The following is a 26,027-nucleotide window of genomic DNA, read 5'->3' as shown; positions in this document are numbered from 1 at the left end:
ATAATTTGTTGAGCATGGGAAAACAGAGTCCCAATATTACTTTGTCTCTTTAGTGTACAAGTAAGTACCATTTTACCTTTCACTGCGTCTTCAAAGGAACATTGCTGTACAGGAATTTCTTTCTTCACACTGACATCTGATGTGTTTGCTGAAGCACAAATACATTACACACTGAAATTTTCAAAAATTAACATTTTGTCCTGTTTTCCCTTTGTCAAACATTTTAACCGTTCATAGACATGAATTAGTTCTCTAGAAGACAACAGAAACAAGGGTAAGCTTGATCAAATTATTGTAAGGCATTATTAGAAGCCACAAGCGTAGGGCAGCATGGTGGCGCAGTGGTTAGCACTGAGCCTATGGCGCTGAGGACCCGTGTTCGAATCCCGGCCCTGGGTCACTGTCCGTGTGGAGTTTGCACATTCTCCTTATGCCTGCATGGGTTTCACCCCCGCAATCCAAAGATGTGCAGGGTAGGTGGATTGGCCATGGTAAATTGCCCCTTAATTGGAAAAAAAATAATTGGTTACTCTAAATTTAGAGTAACACCTCCTCCACGATGACATGCAAGCCATGATGTGACCATCAGATCAACCACAAACCTAATTCATGTTCGGACTGGGGTCAAGTCAGCCAAAGCTGTGTCATCGCACCAACATTCTTCTCGATCTTCCTTGCTGCAATGCTCCATCTCACTCTAGCACACTAGGCTAAATCGCTGGCTTTGAAAGCAGATCAAGGCAGGCCAGCAGCACGGTTCAATTCCCGTACCAGCCTCCCCGAACAGACACCGGAATGTGGCGACTAGGGGCTTTTCACAGTCACTTCATTGAAGCCTACTCGTGACAATAAGCGATTTTCATTTCATTTCACTCTCTGCAAGTTGCCCACTAGTGGAGCCGAGCTATGGAAAAAAAACAGGAATCTGTTCAAACTTCACTGCCTGCATGCTATATCTAAGGTCAACTTATCTTCTGTCATATGCAGACAAAGCTTCCGTCTGCACACAGTTGGAGGCTGCACTCTAAGCCATTGTCAACACCTTCACCAAAGTATAGGCCGAGCATGGACCTCACACTAAACATCCAGAAGATAAAGGTCCTCTACGAATCAGCCCCAACACACAGCACTGCCCCCTGGTTACGAAAATCCATGATGAGGCCTTAGACAATGTGGACTACTTTCCATAGCTTGGGAAATTACTGGCACACAGGCAGACATTGATGACAAGGTTCAACACCACCTTCAGTTTGCCAAAGCAGCCTTTGGTCACCGGAGGAAGAGAATGTTTGAAGACCTGGACCTTTGACTCGGCACCAAGCTCATGGTCCACAGAGCAGTAGTGATACCTGCCCTTCTCTGTGGCTCAGAGATATGTAAAGTAGTAAAGCCTTGGAGAAGTCCCACCAGTGTTACCTTCACATGATTCTGCAAATCCATTAGCAGGATAGATACAGCAATGTCAGTATTCTCACTCAGGCCAACATCCCCAGCAACAAAGCGTTGACCACACTTGACCAGCTCTGTTGGGCAGGCCACATCGTCCACATGTCAGACATGAGACTTACTGAAACAAGTGCTCTACTCGAAGCAAGCATTGACTACACTCGATCAGCTCTGTCGGGCAGACCACATCATCCACATGTCAGACATGTGACTCCTGAAACAAGTGCTCTAATAAAAGCTTCAACAGGGCAAATTAACCCCAGGAGGTGAGAGGGAACACTTCAAGGACATCCTCAAAGCCTCCCTGACAAAGTGCCATATCCCGACCGACACCTGGGAATCCCTGGCCCCAGACCACCCGAAGAGTAGGAAAAGCATCTGGGCAGGAGCTGTAGACCTTGGGTTTCATCGCTCAGAGTAAGCCATTGCCAGGCATCAACAACAAAAGGAACACGTGGCAACCTGGGCATCCATCCACCTCAGTCACCTGCAAACTCATTTAGATGGAAGCAAGTCATCCTCAACTCTGAGGGGCCACCTAAAAGAGAGTGGAGGATTTTAGGGTTGACCAGGCATTAGGTCACATTGCAACTCCTGGTGGCTGGAGTTTGAGAGGTTAGCAGTAAAGCACTGACCAAGAAGGACTGCCTTGGTGAGTTATTTCAGGCTATCAATGTTACTTTTCTTGTGGCATTAATTTTGTTGCCTCCGTTGTTTGGGGACAAACTGATGGAGAAGGTATATCGGCTAAGGCAACAATTGGTCCAGCAGTCTTCAATGGTGCAACTAAATCAGTAGCCTTCCACGTGAGACACTTTTAATAAAATCCAGCAATTTAATGCTCGTACTGATCCAGGATCCCCAAACTGTGTGAAAGTTTGATGAGATTCAATCTGTTAAAGTCCATGATATATACTTCCATATAATGATCATCTGTTTTCTGAAATGCATCAAAGACGGATTGTACCTCATTAGCATTTAACAGATCTTCCTTGCAAATTTCATTCAATAACTCTAAAGACGATCCAAATCTTCATCACAACCAACTGATAAGCATCCATCTCACAAAATATGTTAATTCTGATTTTCTTCACAAAAAACAGCAATGCAAAACCACATCTTGTTTCCTCTGTGGAAGGGCAGTAATCAGTGTTCACATTTTCACTTCATTCTTCCATAGGCCATATGGTTTATTTTTCAAGAATTTGAAGATAATCATTCTCCAAAAAATTACATTTGCTTCTTAACATTTTTGCCATTTTGCACAATAGTCATGAGGATTGTTTTATGTCTGAATTTTCTTTTTGTTTCTAATCTTGACCTTTAGGCAACAATTCCCTGCTACCATTTTATAATCAAAAGCTAGTTGGTGAAGGATAGAACCAAACTCAATCTTTATACACTTTTATATGCATTTATTTTTTTATAAATTTAGAGTACCCAATTCATTTTCCCCAATTAAGGGGCAATTTACTGTGGCCAGTTCACCTACCCTGCACATCTTTGGGTTGTGGGGGCAAAACCCACGCAGACACGGGGAGAATGTGCAAACCCCACACAGGCAGTGACCCAGAGCCGGGATCGAACCTGGGACCTCGGCGCCGTGAGGCAGCAGGGATAACCCACTGCGGTATATGCATTTATTAGCACAAGCAGCACCACCTAACCCAACAACCATAGTTTTTAACCACTATACAGCAGTTAATATTAATGTTGCTATAATTTGGTTATGCCAACAAACTTCTACCACCAGATTTTCCCAACCGGCATCATTTCAAGGGCTGACTAGAGGTCAGCCTTTAACAGCAGCTTTCAGCAAAGCTACTACCGGATTAACAGACATCAAATATACTCCTACTGGCAAGCATTTGTCAGGGTTTTTGCTCTTCCAGTTCAAAAATTTAAATAGACAACGATACAAAAACATGGTATTGACCTTGACTAACCTGGATCAGGAGTGAAAGTAAAAGGCTGTACTTCATGTGACCTTCCAGCATTGGTAACAACATATATTCCAACTGCAACTGGGGATGTTATATGTGGATTGTGATATGGGGGTACTTTAACAATAAGATGATTCTGTGAAAAGAAGATAGGAAACAAAATAACACCTGTGATGAATGCAGGCCAGATAAATAATCTCAAATCCTTTTTAAGAATATGTAAACAAATGAAGTATTTGCCTGTTTAGAGATAACTCGATGCAAAGGGTGGCAAGAATTACACCTGAACATTCCTGTTTTTAGGACTTTCAGACAGTTTAGTGAAGGGATGAAATAGGAGGATCACAAGATTAGTAGAAGGAACAATTACAGCTGTGAACAAAATGGTATGCGAGAAGAATCATCCAACTAAGCCATTCAGATTGAATTGAAGAACAGAAAAGGGCCAATCACACTACTGGAAATCTACTATAGACCTCCAAATAGGGCTGGTGAAGAGGAGCAGGCCACGTAAGCACAAGATCCCCACATTCCAGTAGAGTTCAAGATGATATTTAGTTTGGTTAAATAAAAAATAAGAACTTCCTACACTTGAGCGTCATTGCTGGGGGAATGTTGGTGTAATATGTTAAAAATATTATTGGACTAATCTGATCAAATGGGACAGTGAACGTCTTGTAAAATTCCACTGGGTAGCCGTGGAGCTAACAATTACAATTAAGATTTCAAAAGGATTTTGGACGGCCAAGAGTGAAGGAGTTTTCTTTTTTCTCCCATGTGTACAAAGTATATTCTCGGATCAACTTTTTTTATCCTGAGCAGGGTGTTACTGGCGAGGGTGGTTTGATAGCGAGTATTCGGCGATCGCTGTGTTGGACCATGCCCCACATTGGAGTGGATTTACGGGTGAGTAAGGAGGGAGGGCAGCGCCTGCTATGGAGGTTGGATGTGAGACTATTAGCAGATGAGGGGGTGTGCGAGCGGGTGAGCAAGTCCATCCAGAACTACTTGGAAATAAACGATGGTTGGGGGGTCGGCAGCAACGGTGTGGGAGCTCTGAAGGCAGTGGTTAGGGGGGAGTTAATCTCGATATGGGCCCATAGAGAAAAGATGGAACTAGAAGAGATGGATAGGCTGGTTGGGGAGATACTCCAGGTGGTACAAGATATTTGGAGGCCCTGGAGGCAGGGTTACTGAAGGAGCGGCAGAGTCTACAGATGGAGTTTGGACTGTTGTCTAAAGGGGAGGTGGTGGAGCAATTGAGGAAGGCAAGGGGGGCCGATATACGAGTATGGGGAGAAATCCAGTAAGATGCTAGCACATCAGTGGAGGAAAAGGGAGGCGGCCAGGGAGATAGGGAGTGTAAAGGACAGAAGTGGGAACGCAGTCTTGGACCCAGTAGGTGTGAATGGGGTGTTGAAGGAGGTTTATAGCAAGCTATATGAATTGGGAACTCCCTGGGTTGGAGGGGATGAGGCAGTACCTGGGTCAGTTGAAATTCCCAAAGGTGGAGGAAGAACTGGTGGAAGGGTTGGGGGCCCCAAGTGAAATTGAGGAAATAATGGAGGCGCTGGAGGCCATGTAGTCGGGTAAGGCCCAGGACCGGACGGCTACCCAGTGGAATTTTACAAGAAGTTCTCGGAGATGTTGGGCCCGCTGCTGGTGAGGACATTTAATGAGGCAAGAGAGCGGGGTTTCCTTCCCCCAACAATGTTGCAGGCCTCTATCTCATTGATTCTGAAGCGGGATTCTGAAGCGGGAGAAGGACCCTGAGGTATGGGGTTCATACAGGCCAATCTCCCTATTGAATGCGGACACCAAAGTGCTGGCTAAAATTTTGGCCACAATGATAAGAGGACTCTGTTCCAGAGGTGATAGGGGAAGACCAGACAGGGTTTGTGAAGGGCAGGCAACTTACGGCCAATGTTAGAAGGCTCCTAAACGTTATCATAATGCCCTCAGAGGGGGTGGGAGGAGAGAGATGTAGGTGGAGGTCGCGATGGACGCGGAGAAGGCCTTTGACCGGGTGGAGTGGAATTATTTGTGGGTGGTGTTAGGAAGGTTCGGGTTTGGATAGGGCTTCATCGATTGTGGCAGATGCTATATCAGGCACCCATGGAAGCGTGCAAACGAATCGGCTGATGTCGGGCTATTTTAAGCTGCACCGGGGGACAAGGCATGGGTGTCCCCTCTCCCCGCTGTTGTTTGCTCTGGCCATAGAGCCACTGGTGATGGCGTTAATAACGTCTAGGAACTGGAACGGGCTGGTCCGGAGGAGGGTGGAACATCGGGTCTCACTTTACGCGGATGACCTGTTCCTGTATATTTCTAACCCGTTAGGGGGGATGGGGGAGATTATGCGGATCCTAGGGGAATACGATCAGTTTTCGGGGTATAAATTGAATATGGGGAAAAGTGAGATGTTCGCGATCCAGTCGAGGGGGCAGGAGAGGAGACTGCGGGAGCTGCCGTTTAGAGTGACGGGAAGGTGCTTTCGCTGTCTGGGAATCCAAGCTAAACTTGTCCCGGCTTGTAGATCAAATGAAGGATGATTCTTTAGGAGATGGGACATGCTCCCGCTGTCACTGGCGGCAAGGGTACAGATGTGAAAATGACGGTCCTCCCAGATTTCTGTTCGTTTTTCAGTGCCTCCCCATCTTTATCCCGAGGGCCTTTTTTAAACGGGTGAATCGGGTGATTTTGGGCTTTGTGTGGGTGGGTAAAACCCCGCGAGTGAAGAAAGTGTTGCTGGAGCGTAGCTGGGGGATGGGTTGGCACTGCCGAACTTTTGTAACTACTACGGGGAGGCAAATATAGCCTTGATTAGGAATTGGGTACTGGTGGCTGGGGGCGCGATTTCCAATAACCATCGGTTCGTACCGGAAAGGCTGGATGGAGGGTTTCGGAGATGGAAGAAAGCAGGGATCAAGAGGATGGGAGATTTATTTATAGATGGGAGCTCCCCCTGTTTGAAGGATTTGGAGGAGAAATTTGACCTGCCAGCAGGGAAAGGGTTTAGGTATCTGCAGGTACAGAATATTTTGAGAAGGCAGGTGTCGACCTTTCCGCTCCTGCCACCACGGGGGATACAGGACAGGGTAGTTTCCAGAACGGGGGTGGGAGAAGGGAAGGTATGCGATATCTACAAAGAACTATGGAGTCAGAGGAAACTCAGATAGAGGAGCTAAAGGGCAAGTGGGAAGATGAGCTAGGGGGAGAGATGGAGGCGGGTTTGTGGCAGGATCCCTTAGGCAGGGTTAACACACATGCCCATCATGTGCCGGCTCAGCCTGATACAATTTAAGATAGTCCACCGAGCACACACGACGGTGGCCCGGATGAGCACGTTGGTTGGGATAGAGGACAGGTGTGCGAGGGAGGGCCAGCAAATCATGTCCACATGTTTTGGGCATTCTCGAAGCTTAAGAGGATTTTGACAAGGTTTCACTGATGTCATGTCCACGGTACATAAAACAAGGGTGGTGCCGAGTCCAGAGGTGGCAATCTTTGGAGTGTCGGAAGAGCCGGGAGTCCAGGGGTCAAGAGAGGCTGACGTTTTGGCCTTTGCCTCCCTGGTAGCTTGGAGATGGATACTGTTAATGTGGAGGGACTTGAAGCCCCCGAAATTAGACACCTTGGTTAGCAACCTGGCTGGGTTTCTCAGTCTTGAGAAAATAAAGTTCACCCGAAGAGGGTCAATGTTAGGGTTCGTTCGGAGTGGCAGCTGTTTGTCGACTTTTTCGGGGAATATTATAAGTTAGCAAAGGCAGAAATCTGGGGGTGGGGGGGGGCGTTAGGCTATTGTTTCTGTGTTGGGGGTGCAAGGAACGGTCAGGGTTGGAAATGTCTTATATACTATGTTGATGTTATTATTATAAAAACTATAAATTCCCTAAGAAAATGTTTTTTTAAAAAAGATTTCAGAAGGATTGTGTGGCCCAGAGAAGTGAAGGCAATAAAAAGATAATTTGACATTCCAGTGATTGTTCACACTGTGCAGCTGCATCAGCTATATCTACTATTCGGGTACTGCACGGGAGGAGAGACAAATGTCAACTTCACTTTTTAAAATCCAAATTGACATTATTTCTTTGTCTGATGAGGAAGTATATGCACCACCTTACTTGGTCTCTGGAGGCAACTGTTGGGAGAACCCAAGAGGCCTATGCCATTCTAACCTGAAGATGGCAGTGTGAAGGAATAAAACAATGATATATATTGTTCATAATGACAGTTAGGCAGAAGATTTGGAAAAGATACAAGGGAATAGGTATGACAAGAAAGTATTCAGGAAACAATTGTGATCGAAAGTGTAAATTTACCCGATATAAAAAATGCTAGGAGTGTCTAAACTCACCTGGTGGAAAAGTTCCATGTCAATTTCAGCTTCTGCTTTCCAAGGACTTTTCTCATCTAGTCAAGATCAGAATATTTTTAGAAATTAATAAACATTCTATTAATGGCTTGTTTTGCAGATATGTTGCTTCGTAACACAGGTTTTGATCAGAAACAAATCAAAGACATTTTCTTAAAATTACCCTGTGGATTATAATGCAACCACAGTGGGCCATAACTTCCTTGGAGTGGCAATCAGGAGAAAATCAGAAGCGCCCGTTATAACCCAACCTACCTGACTCAAGGCGGGTAAGACTGAAGAGGGGATGGTGATCAGTGGCTCCAGTAGCGAAATGTAACAGGAGCTGAGCAAAGGTGGACACACCCCTAGCTTGAGCTAGGTTGGGCTGTACATGTGGGTTGGGGAAGGGGGGGGGGGGGGGGGGGTGCCCCATGCGAGCTTCAGTCTGGGTGTTTAAAATAATTCAGCTGAAGTTGAAATGTTTTTTTCCCTTCTAACTCTTTCAGAGTAACTATGTGTAAAACTGGAAGAGCTACCCAATAGCAGATTATATTGCTTTATAGGATGGTCCCCAGACCAGCACAATTGTCATGGGGAAGTTAACCCTTCCGGACAATTTCCAGGTAAACCCTTATGTAGGAACTTTCAAGAGGGAACCCCCAGTGCATCTTTCGTGTACTCCCCCCCCCCCCCCCCCCCCCCAAAATGCGATCTGGGGATCCTGGAGTTTATGGCCCAATGAGGTAGAACTCCACAGCTGTCTCTTATTCTTGGGAAAGTGAATTACTGCCCAAGGAATCCAACATATCCAATTTTTAAAAAACAAATTTAGAGTACCCAATTCATTTTTTCCAATAAAGGGGCAATTTAGAGTAGCCAATCCACTTAGACTGCACATTTTTTGGGTTGCAGGAGTGAAACCCACGCAAACACGGGGAGAACGTGCAAACTCCACACGGGCAGTGACCCAGAGCCGGATTGAACCTGGGACCTCGCGACGTGAGGCTGCAGGGCTAACCTACTGTGCCGCCGTGCTGCCCACATCTCCAATATTTTTTACATATCCAATATTGGCAAGTTAAAATAAGAAACACCAAGCTGCCCAAATGGCTGTGGAAGTTTACTCACGTCTAATGAGTAGTTTTGTTGCATAGGTCCCAAGTTTAATCTCTTGTCTCTGCTGAGCTAATTTATTTTGGTTGAAATGGCAATGGTTTAGAGAGTGGATAACAAGATGAAATTCCTGCTAATGTTTGCTCTCCCGTGAGCCTTACAGGAATTGTGCACGCGTAGATGTCAGATGACAAAAACAAACGAGATCAGCACCCCACAGTTAAATCGTCTCCTGATATTCCATGTCAAGGTTCATACATGAATAACAATTGGTGAATCAATGTTTTCAACAAGGGGGGATAAATTGCTTCAGAAAAATTGGTGTGAAAATAATCTAAGTCAGACAAGTAACATAAGAAATATAATTATTTTAACCACTAGGACTTTTGAAAGTCTCAAATATAACATGAATAATGTCCAGATTTTTTTCCATGTGAATTTATCTCTTGTTTGATTACCTTGAGTCCAGAACACAGAGTTCAACAGTTTTAGACTGTAATCTCTTTTCCCCTATTTTGTCTCATTCTCTTCACAGGTTTCAGTCCTAACCTTGTCTTTCTTGTTTTTGTTTTCCAGTGGCAGCTTTTCATTATTCTGCCATTAACAACCCACCTGGACCCACCCTTTGCTTCTTTACTAGTCCCATTACCACTATTTCCACCAATTATTTTAATAATGTCTCCCATCCTATTTGCCGTCTGCTGTTTTCCACCATCCTCTATTCCACCTCTTTAAAAGCTATCACATTTCTAACTTTTCCCAGTTGTGATGAAAGATCATATCTCCACACCATTTTTGTGTATTTCCAGCACTTTACTTTACTTGTATATTACAAGATAATCAGCTCCACTATCAAGAGATGGAAATGGCTGAAGTGTGTAGTAAGATGTGAGAGCATCCCCATTTGCTAGCCACAAATGTGGCCTTTAAGAAGGGCAAAAAGAGTTAGGCCCTTCGGATGGGAGGGGGAAAATGTCCAACCGGAACAAGCACCTCCACGGTTACAGCTCTTAATTAGCAAATCGCTTTCCCCACTGAATGAAGCATAATTCTTATAGCTACCTTGAGGCCACTGGGCAGCTGCCACCATTTCAAGGTCGCTCTCCTGACTCTACAATTACTCTGTACCCCAGCTGAAAAACCCAGATGGAATTGGAACACTTCCCTTAATTAAGCCCTCAAAGTTGGGTAACTAGACCCAGCATCACTCCCATCTAGTGCAGAATCTTGAAGAAGTGGTAACATGTAATTGAGGTGGCCCAATGGAACTTTGTTCCCGTGTGACTTGGCCTAATGGGATTTTCTTCCCGTTCGAGTCCACTTGCCTGCCCCACAGGCTCTTAAAAATTATGCCTGTGTATCAGGTTTCGTAACTCTTCTTGTTCAGAAGGTTGTGGATTTGAGCCCATGGCAGCTCATATTTTAGGCTAGTGCTTCAGTAGCAAATGAGTACTAAATTGTTGGAGATGCCATCCTTCAAATAAAACATTAAATTTAGGCTGCATCTCCCTGTTCCAGTTTTTCAAGAGTTTGAAGATCACGACACTATTTGAAAAAAAAAGCAGAGTTTGTCCTGTTTTCTTTGTCGACATTTTCTTCTTCAACAAATACCACAAAAAACATGAACTAATCTGTTCAGGAGAAGTTTCAAACCTTGAATGGTTTGTGTGTTTTTTTTTAAGAACAGTACAGCACAGAACAGGCCCTTCGCCCCTCGATGTTGTGCCGAGCAATGATCACCCTACTCAACCACCCTATACCAGTAACCCCCCCCCCCCCCCCCCCCCCAATTAACCTTATTTTTTTAGGACACTAAGGGCAATTTAGCATGGCCAATCCACCTAACCCGCACATCTTTGGACTGTGGGAGGAAACCGGAGCACCCGGAGGAAACCCACGCACACACGGGGAGGACGTGCAGACTCCGCACAGACAGTGACCCAGCCTGGAATTGAACCTGGGACCCTGGAGCTGTGAAGCATTTATGCTAACCACCATGCTACCGTGCTGCCCCAAATGCAGTCCCTGTACTTTTGTAACATATTATGCGATGTGATAAGTTGTTATGGAGTATCATTTGGATAAATGTGAGGTGATGCATTTTGGTAGATCAAATCAGGGCAGGACCTACTCACTTAATGGTAGGAAGTTGGGGAGAGTTACAGAATAAAGAGATCCAAGAGTACAGGTTCATAGTTCCTTGAAGGTGGAGTCGCAGGTGGACAGGGTGGTGAAGAAGTCATTCAGCATGCTAGGTTTTATTGGTCAGAATATTGAATACAGGAGTTGGGACGTCTTGTTGAAGTTGTAGAAGACATTGGTAAGACCACACATGGAATACTGTGTTCAGTTCTGGTCACCCTATTATAGGAAGGATATTGTTAAACTAGAAAGAGTGCAGAAGATATTTATGAAGGTGCTACCAGGACTTGATGGTCTGAGTTATAAGGAGAGGCTGGATAGACTGAGACTTTTTTCCCTGGAGCGCAGGCTTAGATCCTACAAAGGTCTACAAAATAATGAGGAGCATAAATAAGGTAGATAGTCAACATATTTTCCCAAAGGTAGAGGAATCTAGAACTAGAGGGCATAGGTTTAAGGTGAGAGGGGAGAGAGACCGGAGGAGGAATGTTTTCACAGAGGGTGGTGAGCATCCGGAATGGGCTTCCAGAGGCAGTGGTGGAGGCGGGTACAATTTTTTCCTTTAAAAAAGTTAGACAGTTACATGGGCAGGGTAGGTATAGAGAGATGTGGGCTAAATGTGGGCAAGTGGGCCTAACTTAGTGATAGAAACTGGGTGGCATCGACAAGCTGGGCCGAAGGGCTGTTTCTATGCTGTAAACATCTATGACGCTATGCAAATATTGAAGGCAGAGTATAAGTGTTTTTCTGGAAATGATTAATTAACTATGATGTTCAACACTACCACCCATCATCTGGATTTAAAGTTAAAATTTTAGTTTGTCCCCTTCACATGGAACTGGTACACAAATCTGTTTGAAAACAGAAATCAAGATTTCTTCTGAACAAGAAACATCTTTGATCCAGTTGACCAGATACATAGAAAGTATCATATAAAAGATGATCAACTCTTCACCCAGTTGATTGATTATTAGACTCTCTCCATAAATGTGTGAAACCCTTGCTAAAGATTGGTAGTTTATGGAGAAAGTCTACTGGTAACATCAGTGTTATCGGGCAAATAGTAATAAATTGTAGACTGGATTCATTAGTGATTCACTGCTGTGAATAAAACAGCGACCAATCTTCATTCTTTTAGGAAAAAGATCATTTTACGTAATCAATAATTGTATTTGTGGGTATAAGAAACAAGATATAGCTTCAAGTAAATTTCATTTTCTGTAGGGGTTAAAACCTCAGTTAGCTACGTTGAACAAAGGTGCCTGCATGTCAGCGGGTTTTAGTTTAATTTCAAACTGTGCCTGCAGAGGGTTTTAGAAACACAAGCAGATTAAAGAAAGACTTGGCTGTTGCTTAGCAACCAGGGGCCCACCCGGAAAAGTAAGGACTCGTAGTTCAGTTTGGAACCATGCACCTGTGAAGAAGCTCTCATGGAAAATGCCAGCAGAGAAACAGGACAGTGGAGTGAAGGGCAGAAAGCAGGTTCTAGACAATAAAGAACTTATAATTTTAGAAACCAGAGAATGAAAGAAGTCCCAGGAAGACTGAAGTGAAATGGTCAGAGACCTGGGGCGCGATTCTCCGATGTCACGCCGATTGGGAGAATAGCGGGCCGCGCCAGTTTTTCACGCGACGCCGGTCCGCCGTGCTCCCGCGATTCTCCCAAACGGTCAAATCACTTCCGTCGTGTTCCACGCGGCAAAACCCAGATAATCGCCCGAGGCACCCAAAATGGCGATTCTCCAGAACCCCCGCTATTCTCCGGCCCAGATGGGCCGAAGTCCCGACGGCGTGACCCCAGTTCATGCCGTCACTATCCACACCTGCTTTTTATAGTCGCCAGCCAATCGTGCTGGCTGACGAACAGTGAGGAGGTGAGCGGACCGTCCCGGAGTCTCCGCAGACTGGGGGGGGGGGGGGGGGGGGGGGGAAAGAGGTAGTGAGGTGGAGAGGGAGTAGTGGGGGGAAAGAGGGAGTGAGTAGTGGGGGGGGGGGGGGGGAGAGGGAGTGAGTGGGTCATCATCCCCCAGATGCAACATCTCAGCTGCCCTGACATGGCAGGACGGTGACGAGGACACAGCTGCTGGTTGCCCTGTGGCTGATGGGAACAGCCCACTGACGCACCGGTGAGGAGGACGTTGTTAACTGACCGTTGGATGCAGAAAGTGACCAGGGATTAGGCTGGCCGCTTGTCAGCAGCGCGACCAGGCCACCGGGACACACAGGTATCCCGTGGCAGGCGGCTGCCGAGGTGTCGAATAACCTCCGTCTAACATGTCCCGTTTCTATGCCCCCCACCACCCTTCTGTAGGTGACCATAATGTATTCAAATCAAACGGCTATGTTCACCGCAGTGGTTGGGGCCGCTGCACTGCAGTTGGACATCCAGCAGCGTCCACAGCGACATCCCACAGTGGATGCAGGGGCAGCTGCAACAGCAGCAGAGGGAATGGTCGCGGAGTGGCCCGTCGTCACCGTACAGGCCGCACTCATGGCCGGTACGTCCAGGGGGATGCCGAGGGGAACATTGACCCCCAAACGCTGAGGGCGGCACAGGATGCGGGCACTGATGTCGAGCAGCATGGGGGGGCGGGGAGAGGAGGAGGAGCAGGAGACAATGACGGTGGAGCTAGGGCGCCAGAGGTGACAATCAAGGCCGAGGGTGTTCCGTGACCGGATCTCTTTCGAGGCACTGCCGGACATCACCTGCAGGAGGAGACTCCAGTTCAGCAGGGAGACGGTTGCACATATCTGCCACTTTGTGGCGCACCTTGCCCCACGTGGAACAGGAGGAGGACCCGCGATACCGGTTGCCGTCAAGGTGATGGTGGCACTTAACTTTTATGCTACCGGTTCTTTCCAGTCTCGGAGTGGGGACCTATCCGGGATATCGCAGGCATCGGTCCACAGTTGCATCCGGGACTTTACCGACGCCCTGTTCGCCATCGCGGACCATAACATAACCTTTCCTGAGGACCGAGCAAATCAAGAAGCACGAGCCCGTGGATTTGCCAACGTGGCCGGGATACCAATGGTCCAGGGAGTGATTGATGGTGTTCACGTCCCCATGCGCCCGCCTGCAGGCAGGCAACAGGGAAGTGTTCACTAACAGGAAGGGGACATACTCCATGAACATCCAGGTGGTATGCGACCCCCACATGAGGATCATGCACGTGTGCGCAAGGTTCCCTGGGAGTGTGCATGATGCGTACATTCTTGCGCAGTCGTTCATCCCTGCTATGTTTGAGGGACGGCCCCTCTGGCTGAGGGGCTGGTTGCTGGGTGACAGGGGTTATCCACTGAGGTCTTGGCTGATGATGCCCATACGGAGGCCTCAGACCAACGCGGACACCCTATACAATGAGGCCCATGCAGCAACCAGGGGTTTGGTGGAGCGCTGCTTTGGTCTGCTGAAAATGAGATTCAGGTGCCTGGACCACTCCGGAGGGGCCCTGGAGTACCAGCTCGACAGGGTCACTCACATTGTTGTGGTATGCTGTGCGCTGCACAACATCGCAAGGCAGAGGGGAGATGCCCTAGTGGAAAAGTCGGAGGGAGAAGCCACTGGCAGTGGTGCCAACGCCGAGGAGGAGGAGGTTGAGGAGGTTGGTGATGCGTCGGGCGCAGCACACAGACACGACCCGGGTGCTGGTAATGTCCAGGAGGCTGCACGACGGCACCGACGAGGACAGCAGGCACGCGACGCGTTGGTGGCTGCAAGATTCACGCGTAGTGTGCGACGGCATCGCTGAACACTACCACCTGCATTGCCAGTCAAGCTGACGGACAGCACACAACTCCCCCCCCCCCCCCCCCCCCCCCCTTCGAGATCACCCATACCACTGCGGCACAACGGTATGGCACGACATTGATGGCTGTGTCAGCGGGTGTGATCAATGCCATGTTAAATGATGACAGCCCGATCTGCGATGAGCTCAGAATCGTTAGACAAAGTCTGACTCATGGCAATAGCTGAACCATCCATCTCGGTGGTCGCTGATTTCGTCAGGGACACTCCATCACGTGCCCATGCGGGGTAGCTGGCATCGGAGTGCCGAGGACTATGGTGTCCAACTGTGGGCGGGGGGGGGGGGAGAAGAGAGGAGGGACTGCACATCCGGCACCAAAGTTTCCCCGCTTGTCAACCCGAGCGACACTATGCCACGATCCCCGCGGCAACGGAAAAATCACACAGTCTTACTAGTTAGGTGCAACAGTGAGTTTAATGGTGAATATTATGTACAGGTGCCCTAGCCCTGTAGCCACCTGGGGTGGCCACTTCCCGATTCCAAAATGGATGCCCGCAAAGAATGCAGGGAAAATTGGCCAGGCACAGGAAAACAAGCAGGTGCAAGGTTTCCTGTGTATTAAGACTTGCAGAACCCAGACAGAACCAAAACCAGTAGCCATCTACATACTAATGAGCAAACCCCAGAAACAATTAGAAACATTGAAGCAATCGGGACCAAACCAGACTCCCCAGCGCCAGCGGGAGCCAGGACAAAGGAAGGCCAACGGACGCATAGGAACCTCCCAGTGATCAGGGAACAGCTCCAGTATTGGAGAAATCGATAGAACCGATTGGGACATGGTCCAATTAATTGGGACCAGGTCCGGGGTCTACCCAAAAGGGCGCGAAACCCCTGGGGACTATAAAGTAGAGTCCCCAAGTTCAGTTCGCTCTCTTGGCTCTTAGCAAGGAGAGATCTGCCTAACAGCTCTTGGCAGCTCTCGAAGAACTCTTGACCGTGACTCTCAACAAGGAGAGACCTGCCTAGCAGCTGCACCAACCAAGTAAGTCTCCAGTCAACACACGCTACGAGATAGGCGCTCCGAGCTACTATCCCATACCAGCTTGAAACCTGCAGACTCAGAACCAGACAAAGGCCATTGTTCCTCTGACCTGGTGGGCCATTTGAAAGCTAAGTATAGGCCTTTAGTTATAGTGATAGTCTAGTAAGTAGAGTTTTATGCATGAGTAGTGATTGAGTGTGTGTATAATAAATGTGTTTTGATACTAACTGGTGTATTGAGTTATTGATCAGCACTTGGCTTTGAACCTCGTGGTGGTATCAGAAAGAGCAAAAACAGTCACTGTGGGACGGAGGTGCGAGCGGGGAGGTGCCCCGTCGCCCCACCGACACCTGGCGCTGCCAGTCCTGGAGGCTTGCAACGGTATCGACCAGGGTCCGAACGTTCGCTGAGACAGAGTCCAGGGAGTGAGACATTCCCGCCAGGGACTGTGCGACCTCAACCTGAGAGTGCACGACGCCATCCAGCACGTGCATCAGGCGGTTGATGCTCTCCGCGACTGACTGCTGGGACAGTGCCATGGCATGCTGGGACTGTGCCATGACGTGTTGAGACTCGGTCAGGGCCCGTAGCGCACCGGCAATGTCATGTTGGCTCTGGCAAATTGCTGCCTGTGAGAGGGCAGCCCTCTCCTGGGCCATGGATGACGTGTGTACATGAAGCCCAATGCCTTGCAGAACCTGACCCATGGCCGATACCGTTTCACCCATTGCCTCAACCGCGGACGCCACCCGTGTGGTGTCAGCCTAGGTGGCTGCCATGAGCGGCACCATTCCCCTGGCCGCAGTTTGACTCCTCTAACTGCGTCTGCAGCTGCAGGAAGACGGCCCTCATCCCGTCATTGTGTCCCTGGGTTTCAAAATGCATCGGCTGTCCAGGTGGGTCAAGTAAATCCAGGAACCCGGGAAATGTCTGGGCGCCAGCTGGATGCTGGACCTGGGCTGCCCTCCGACCGTCCAGCCCCTCGGCTGCTCCGACCTCCACCTGCGGTCACACCAGACCGTGACCCAGGATCCTCATCACTTAATTGCCCAACCGAGGTGAGCATCTCTGGGATGGTGGATGGTGTGGGAGACAACAGTGCCGCAAGTTCTAGGTCCTCGTCCGTCAGAAATTCAGGAGTCCAGTCATGTCCCAGCGCAGGGCGCACGCGGCCCATGTACAGTTCAGCATCAGGTGAGTCCGTTGACTGCGTCGCCATCCTCTGTGCGTCTGGGTCCACTGACCCCGTCCTGTCCTGTCTCATGGCCGGACCTTCGGGCAATGCACAGCCATGAAAGTAGTCACTGTCCGTCCTCTATACGTCCCGCTCGAAAGCACCGGATTTGGAGGATGGCACTCCTAGCCGACCTCCTGCCACCCTCTGGCGTGAGAACCTGGGTGTGGTGGTCGTCGCGGATGGTCGCCTGTGTGTGGCACCAGACAGCCCTGGACGTTAGTCAGCTGGCCCTGGGGAACAGAATGATATGGGGTTAGTTAGACACGCTCGGCCAGGCATAGGATGGTCCAGTGGGCAGAGTGTGAGGGGAGACAGGATGGGGGGTCCAGTGGGTAGTGTGTGAGGGGACAGAGGATGGGGGGTCCAGTGGGTAGAAGGTGAAGGGACAGAGGATGGGGGGTCCAGTGGGCAGAGTGTGAGGGGAGAGAGGACGGGCTGGGGTGGGGGGGGGTTGTCATGCAGGGTTGTCTCACTTGGTTCTGCACCTCCAACCTCGCATTGCGTGACCTCCCAGGTGGCAGATCCCCCAGCAAGGTCCAGTGCCCTCTGTTCGAACACTGTCAGGGGGTGCTGAACGGGTGAACCCCCTCCGGTTCTGTTGCGAGCAGTCTTGTCCTGTTTTGGGGGGGGGGGGGGGGGGGGGGGCATAGATAGAGCATCACAATTAGGCAGGTATCATCAGGACGTTCAGATATTGGCACAGGGTGGGGTGAAAGGTTATTATATATATTTGGCACACCATGGAATCTCTCCATGGGGTTGCAGTGCTCATGTGGGTCTGTGACAACGTTGTTAACCACGCTCCACTCACTCTCGCCCCCCCCCCCCTCGTGCCTGTGGGGGAGGGGGGGGGGGGGGGGGGTGATGAGGGCCATGGGGGGGGATGGTTGTGAGCCGGGGGCACCCTCGTGGCACTTACCCTCGCAGCCCTGGTGAGGGCGTGGAGCTTCTTGCGGCACTGCTCCCCGGACCGAGGGGTCTGCCCCACAGCACTGACTGCCGTGCCCACCTCACGCCAGGCCCGTCGCACGGTGCTTGAAGGGTGGCGATGCCCTTGTCTTGGGCAGAGGATGCCCCTGCGCTGCTACACCTCAATGAGGAGGGTATCCAGATCCGTATTACGGAACCTCGGGGCGGCCCTCCGTGGCTCCGACATTTCCCTGGGTAACTGCGAGGCTGTGTGGAATCTTGAATGCACACGGCAATCCAAGGTAGAGCAATACTCAAAAGGAGAGATTGAAATCCTGGATGTGGATCCTTGGTGAAAGCATCAAAGAGAAAGGGTTGTTTGGGAGAAGATTTTGAGAGTGGAGTTTGGAAACACTTGTCTGAAAATCGGAGTTCTGGTGAGACCTGTTGGCTCACAGTGTGCTAAGCGTTTTGGTGTGGCATTTGATGAGAAACCCACAGAAATTGTATTGGGCGGTGCCTGCTACTTGGTTTCAAAGTAGGTGTGACTGACCACAGTCAGCCTACTTTTTACATAGTCTGTGTACTTAGAACATAGAACGATACAGCGCAGTACAGGCCCTTCGGCGCACGATGTTGCACCGACATGGGAAGTCAAAAACTAAAGGCCATCTAACCTACACTATGCCATTATCATCCATATGCTTATCCAATAAACTTTGAAATGCCCTCAATGTTGGCAAGTTCACTACTGTTGCAGGTAGGGCATTCCACGGCCTCACCACTCTTTGCGTAAAAAACCTACCTCTGACGTCTGTCCTATATCTATTACCCCTCAATTTAAGGCTATGTCCCCTCGTGCTAGCCACCTCCATCCGCGGGAGAAGGCTCTCACTGTCCACCCTATCTAACCCTCTGATCATTTTGTATGCCTCCATTAAGTCACCTCTTAACCTTCTTCTCTCTAACAAAAACAACCTCAAGTCCATCAGCCTTTCCTCATAAGATTTTCCCTCCATACCGGGCAACATCCTGGTAAATCTCCTCTGCACCCGTTCCAAAGCTTCCACGTCTTTCCTATAATGAGGCGACCAGAACTGTATGCAATACTCCAAATGCGGCCGTACCAGAGTTTTGTACAGCTGCAACATGACCTCATGGCTCCGGAACTCAATCCCTCTACCAATAAAGGCCAACACACCATAGGCCTTCTTCACAACCCTATCAACCTGGGTGGCAACTTTCAGGGATCTATGTACATGGTCACCGAGATCCCTCTGCTCATCCACACTGCTAAGAATTTTACCATTAGCCAAATATTCCGCATTCCTGTTATTCTTTCCAAAGTGAATCACCTCACACTTCTCTACATTAAACTCCATTTGCCACCTCTCAGCCCAGCTCTGCAGCTTATCTGTGTCCCTCTGTAACCTGCAACATCCTTCCACACTGTCTACAACTCCACCGACTTTAGTGTCGTCTGCAAATTTACTCACCCAACCTTCTGTGCCCTCCTCTAGGTCATTTATAAAAATGACAAACAGCAATGGCCCCAGAACAGATCCTTGTGGTACGCCACTCGTAACTGAACTCCATTCTGAACATTTCCCATCAACTACCACTCTCTGTCTTCTTTCAACTAGCCAATTTCTGATCCACATCTCTAAATCACCCTCAATCCCCAGCCTCCGTATTTTCTGCAATAGCCGACCGTGGGGAACCTTATCAAACGCTTTACTGAAATCCATATACACCACATCAACTGCTCTACCCTCGTCTACCTGTTCAGTCACCTTCTCAAAGAACTCGATAAGGTTTGTGAGGCATGACCTACCCTTCACAAAACCATGCTGACTATCCCTAATCATATTATTCCTATCTAGATGATTATAAATCGTATCTCTCATAATCCTCTCCAAGACTTTACCCACAACAGACGTGAGGTCACCGGCCTATAGTTACCGGGGTTATCTCTACTCCCCTTCTTGAACAAAGGGACCACATTTGCTATCCTCCAGTCCTCTGGCACTATTCCTGTAGCCAATGATGACCTAAAAATCAAAGCCAAAGGCTCAGCAATCTCTTCCCTAGCTTCCCAGAGAATCCTAGGATAAATCCCATTAGGCCCCGGGGACTTATCTATTTTCACCTTGTCCAGAATTGCCAACACTTCTTCCCTACGCACCTCAATGCCATCTATTCTAATAGCCTGGGTCTCAGCATTCTCCTCCACAATATTATCTTTTTCCTGAGTGAATACTGACGAAAAGTATTCATTTAGTATCTCGCTTATCTCCACAGCCTCCACACACAATTTCCCAACACTGTCCTTGACTGGCCCTACTCTTACCCTAGTCATTCTTTTATTCCTGACATACCTATAGAAAGCTTTTGGGTTTTCCTTGATCCTACCTGCCAAAGACTTCTCATGTCCCCTCCTTGCTCGTCTTAGCTCTCTCTTTAGATCTTTCCTCGCTTCCTTGTTACGATCAAGCGCCCCAACTGAAACTTCACGCCTCATGTTCACATAGGCCTCCTTCTTCCTCTTAACAAGAGATTCCAATTCTTTGGTAAACCACGGTTCCCTCGCTCGAATCCTTCCTCCCTGCCTGACTGGTACGTACTTATCAAGAACATGCAATAGCTGTTCCTTGAACAAGCTCCACATATCCAGTGTGCCCAACCCTTGCAGCCTACTTCTTCAACCTACACATCCCAAGTCATGTCTAATGGCATCATAATTGCCCTTCCCCCAGCTATAACTCTTGCCCTGCGGGGTATACTTATCCTTTTCCATCACTAACGTAAAGGTCACCGAATTGTGGTCACTGTTTCCAAAGTGCTCACCTACCTCCAGATCTAACACCTGGCCTGGTTCATTACCCAAAACCAAATCCAATGTGGCCTCGCCTCTTGTTGGCCTGTCAACATATTGTGTCAGGAAACCCTCCTGCACACATTGTACAAAGAACGACCCATCTAATGTACTCGAACTATATCTTTTCCAGTCAATATTTGGAAAGTTAAAGTCTCTCATAACAACTACCCTGTTACTTTCGCTCTTTTCCAGAATCATCTTCGCCATCCTTTCCTCTACATCCCTAGAACTATTAGGTGGCCTATAGAAAACTCCCAACAGGGTGACCTCTCCTTTCCTGTTTCTAACCTCAGCCCATACTACCTCGGAAGAAGAGTCCCCATCTAGCATCCTTTCCGCCACCGTAATACTGTCCTTGACTAGCAGCGCCACACCTCCCCCTCTTTTGCCCCCTTTTCTGAGCTTACTAGAACACCTAAACCCCGGAACCTGCAACAACCATTCCTGTCCCTGCTCTATCCATGTCTCTGAAATGGCCACAACATCGAAGTCCCAGGTACCAACCCATGCTGCTAGTTCCCCTACCTTATTTCGTATACTCCTGGCATTGAAGTAGACACACTTCAAACCGCCTACCTGAACACTGGCACCCTCCTGCGAAGTCAAATCTGTGCTCCTGACCTCTACACTCTCTATCTCCCGTACCCCAAAACTACAATCCAGGTTCCCATGCCCCTGCTGAATTAGTTTAAACCCCCCCAAAGAGCACTAACAAATCTCCCCCCCAGGATATTGGTGCCCCTCAGGTTCAGATGTAGACCATCCTGTTTATAGAGGTCCCACCTTCCCCAGAAAGAGCCCCAGTTATCCAGAAATCTGAATCCCTCCCACCTGCACCATCCCTGTAGCCACGTGTTTAATTGCTCTCTCTCCCTATTCCTCATCTGACTATCACGTGGCACGGGCAACAACCCAGAGATAACAACTCTGTTTGTTCTCGCTCTGAGCTTCCATCCTAGCTCCCTAAAGGCCTGCCTGACATCCTTGTCCCCTTTCCTACCTATGTCGTTAGTGCCAATGTGGACTACGACTTGGGGATGCTCCCCCTCCCCCTTAAGGACCCGGAAAACACGATCCGAGACATCACGTACCCTTGCACCTAGGAGGCAACATACCAAACGTGAGTCTCTCTCGCTCCCACAAAATCTCCTATCTGTGCCCCTGACTATTGAGTCCCCAATTACTAATGTTCTAATCCTTTCCCCCCCTTCGCTTCTGAGCAACAGGGACAGAGTCCGTGCCAGAGGCCCGTACCCAATGGCTTACCCCTGGTAAGTCTCCCCCCCCCCCCCCCCCCCCAACAAGTATCCAAAATGGTATACTTGTTACTCAGGGGAACGACCGCAGGGGGTCCCTGCACTGACTGCTTCTTCCCAGTCCCTCTTACAGTTACCCATCTATCTCCAGTCTTTGGTGTAACTACTTCCCTGAAGCTCCTATCTATGACCCCCTCTGCCTCCCGAATTATCAGAAGTTCATCCAGCTCAAGCTCCAGGTCCCTAACACGGTTTTTGAGGAGCTGGAGTTGGGTGCACTTCCCACAGATGAAATCAGCAGGGACACTGACGGCGTCCCTCACCTCAAACATTCTGCAGGAGGAGCATTGTACTGCCTTCCCTGACATCACCTCTAGATTAAAAAAAAAACAAGAAAAAGAAAAAGAAAGGAAGAGCTTACCTGATATTCCCTCAAACCCTGCTCCCGCTGAAAGGTAGGCAAATTTAAAGGCACTCACTCACCTTCACGACAGGCCCCTGCTCCCGCTTCCCAACGACCGTGGGGCGGGGGGGGGGGGGGGGGGGGGAAAGAGGGTTTTTTCTTGGTTAGAGGAGGAGGTAGGGTGGGAAACACTCACGAAGTGTTTCGGGTTTAACTGTCACTTGACAACAGCCCCTCCACAAACCACCTTCAAATTAGGCTGACCGCACTGCACGTATGCAAATTTCCCCAAAACAGCTGATCAGTAGCTCTGCTCTGCTGCCCTCTGCTGGATGCTTGCCTTCACTCAAACTCCTTGGGTCTCCTTCGCAGGTACACCTTCAAATTAGGCTGACCGCGCTGCACATATGCAAATTTCCCCAGAACAGCTGATCAGTAGCTCTGCTCTGCTGCCCACTGAGAACATGAATATTTAAGATATTTTCTAAGTTGTGCTATCGTTAAATTCTGTGTACATTTGTGAAGGTAGAGGGCGTGATGCTCCAAAACAAAAGTTAATTTGGGGAGGGTTTTCAGGGAGTTTCCCGCCAGCTCTGCCGGCAGGTTCCCCGCTGCTATTCAATGACACTTAGTTACTCTTTTTGGGCCCTGTGGAGTTTCACACCGGTTTAGCCCACACAGAATTTTTTTTAAGCACTGGGAAGCTGAACTCAGATCGGGTCGCCATTTTGAAAGGGTGCCCCGATCTCTTTTTTTAGATAAACAATTTTATTGAGGTAATTTTTGGTTTTGTAAACAGTTACAGACATCAACAGAAAGAAAGCAAAAAAGGCAAAAATGTGCAAACATCCATGTACTTTCAATACTTCAATCGTAACATACTGCACAAGCCCGCTCCTCTCCCACCGGTACTACCCGCCATTTTTTCCCTCCTCCTCAACTCTCCCCCCACCCCCTGCTGACGCTCACTCTCCCGCAAAGAAGTCAATAAATGGTTGCCACCTCCGAGCGAACCCCTGTACAGATCCACTCAAGGCGAACTTAATTTTTTCCATACCCAGGAAACTCGACATGCCCGCAAGCCACCACTCAGTCTTCGGGGGCTTTGAGTCCCTCCACGCCAACAGTATTCGTCGCCGGGCTATCAGGGAAGCAAAGGCCAAAACATCGGCCTCTTTCTCCCCCTGGACTCCCGGGTCTTCCGAAACGCCAAAAATTGCCACCCCTGGACTCATCACCACCCTTGTTTTTAGCACCCGGGACATGATCCCCACAAATCCCTCCCAGTACCCCCTCAGCTTAGAGCATGCCCAAAACATGTGAACGTGGTTCGCCTAGCGCATTTGTCCTCTATCCCAAAGAATTTGCTCATCCGAGCCACCATCATATGGGCCCAGTGAACGACCTTAAATTGAATCAGCCCGAGCCTAGCACATGTCGCGGTCGAATTTACCCTACTCAGGGCCTCTGCCCACAGCCCGCCCTCCATTTCCCCGCCTAGCTCCTCCTCCCATTTAAGTTTCAGTTCCTCTGTCTGGGACCCTTCCTCCCTCATGAGCACCTTATAAATACCCGAGACTCTACCCTCCCCTTCCTTCCCCCCCCTAGAGACCATTCTGTCTAGGATCCCCATTGGCAGGAGGCGTGGGAAAGATGGGACCTGTCTACGAACAATGTCCTGCAACTGTAGGTACCTAAAATCATTTCCCCTTACCAACCCAAATTTCTCCTCCAAGCTCCTCAAACTCGCAAAGCTCCCTTCCAGGAACATATCACCCACCCTTCCCACCCCTGCCCGCCGCCATACTCGGAACCCCCCATCCATACTCACGGGGGCAAACCGATGGTTGTCGCAGATTGGCGCCCAAACCGACGCCCCCGTCTCCCCTACATGCCTCCTCCACTGGCCCCATATCCGCAGGGTCGCCACCACTACCGGGCTGGTAGTGTACTTGGCCGGCGGCAGCGGTAGAGGAGCCGTGACCAGGGCTGCCAAGCTGGACTCCCTGCACGAAGCCGCCTCCACCCGCTCCCAGATAGACCCCGTACCCACCATCCACTTCCTTATCATAGCGATGTTGGCCGCCCAGTAATAATTAATCAGACTCGGCAAAGCCAGCCCTCCCTCGCTGCGGTTCCTCTCCAACATCACCCTCTTCACCCGTGGGGATTTTCCCGCCCAGACAAAGCTCATGATCATCCTGTTAACTCTTTTGAAGAAGGACCGTGGGATAAAGATCGGGAGGCACTGAAAAATAACCAGAAATCTAGGGAGGATTGTCATCTTTACAGTCTGCACCCTCCCTGCCAGCGACAGCGGGAGTGCATCCCATCTCCGAAACTCTCCCTTCATTTGCTCCACCACCCTGGCCAAATTTAACTTGTGCAGCCTGCCCCAGTCTCGTGCCACCTGGATTCCCAAATACCGGAAATTTTCCTCAACCAGCCTAAACGGTAGCCCTCTCAATCTGTTCTCCTGGCCCCTTGCCTGGACCACAAACATTTCACTCTTGGCCGTATTTAATTTGTATCCTGAGAACTGGCCGAACTTCCTCAGCATTCCCAGTATACTTCCCATCCCGGCCACTGGGTCCGACACGTACAGGAGCAGGTCGCCTGCGTAAAGAGAGACCCTATGTTCTACCCCGCCCCTCACCATCCCCTTCCATCCCTCTGCGGCTCTCAGCACAATCGCCAGCGGCTCTATGGCCAGCGCAAACAGCAGCGGGGGGAGTGGGAAGCCCTGTCTGGTCCCTCGGTACAACCTAAAGTACTCCGACACTTCTCTGTTAGTCCTGACGCTGGCCCTCGGGGCCTGATATAATAATTTGATCCAATCCACCAATCCCTCCCCGAACCCAAACCGTCCGAGCACCTCCCATAGATAGTCCCACTCCACCCGGTCAAAGGCCTTCTCGGCGTCCATTGCCACCACTACCTCCACCTCCCTACCCGCCGGGGACATCATTATCACATTAAGTAATCTTTTCAGGTTGGCCGCCAGCTGCCTACCTTTCACGAACCCAGTTTGATCCTCCCCAATCACCTCCAGTACGCAGTCCTCCATTCTAACCGCCAGTACCTTTGCCAGGAGCTTGGCGTCAACATTAATCAGGGAGATTGGCCTGTAGGACCCGCACGACTCCGGGTCTTTACCCCGCTTCAATATCAGTGATATAGTGGCTTGCGACATTGTCGGCGGCAGGGTCCCTCTGTCCCTTGCCTCATTGAAAACCCTCACCAAGACCGGGCCCACCAGCTCAGAAAACTTCCTATAGAACTCTACTGGGTATCCATCCGGCCCCGGGGCTTTCCCCGACTGCATGGCCTTTAGGCCCCCCAATACCTCCTCCACTCTAATCGGGGCCCCCAGCTCATCCATTCGCCCCCCCCCCCCCCCCCCACCTACTGTTGGGAAGGTTAACCCGTCCAGAAACCTTTTCATCTCCTCCGGTTCTTCCGGCGGCTCCGAAGTATACAGCTTGCGATAGATGTCCCGGAATACCTTATTCAATCCTGCCGGGTCCTCCACTTTGCGCCCCTCCCCAT

General features: G+C 49.4%; 1 protein-coding gene across 3 annotated transcripts in view; it reads right to left on the bottom strand.

The window, feature by feature from the left end:
- nfat5b (nuclear factor of activated T cells 5b) overlaps positions 1-26,027 on the bottom strand; it is a 305,599-nt gene that overhangs the window by 76,756 nt on the left and 202,816 nt on the right. For 2 of the 3 annotated variants that reach the window (XM_038806399.1, XM_038806397.1), the window contains exons 8-10: positions 7,747-7,802; positions 3,393-3,525; positions 77-148 (exon numbers count right to left, since the gene is read on the bottom strand). In XM_038806399.1, coding sequence (XP_038662327.1) covers positions 77-148; positions 3,393-3,525; positions 7,747-7,802 — 261 coding nt within the window. The remainder of the gene's footprint in view (positions 1-76; positions 149-3,392; positions 3,526-7,746; positions 7,803-26,027) is intronic. The other variant, XM_038806398.1, reaches the window with a different exon arrangement.

The sequence above is a fragment of the Scyliorhinus canicula genome, chromosome 9 (assembly GCF_902713615.1).
Source record: "Scyliorhinus canicula chromosome 9, sScyCan1.1, whole genome shotgun sequence".
Classification (NCBI taxonomy): Eukaryota; Metazoa; Chordata; class Chondrichthyes; order Carcharhiniformes; family Scyliorhinidae; genus Scyliorhinus; species Scyliorhinus canicula.
This window is presented reverse-complemented; position numbering and strand designations above follow the sequence as displayed.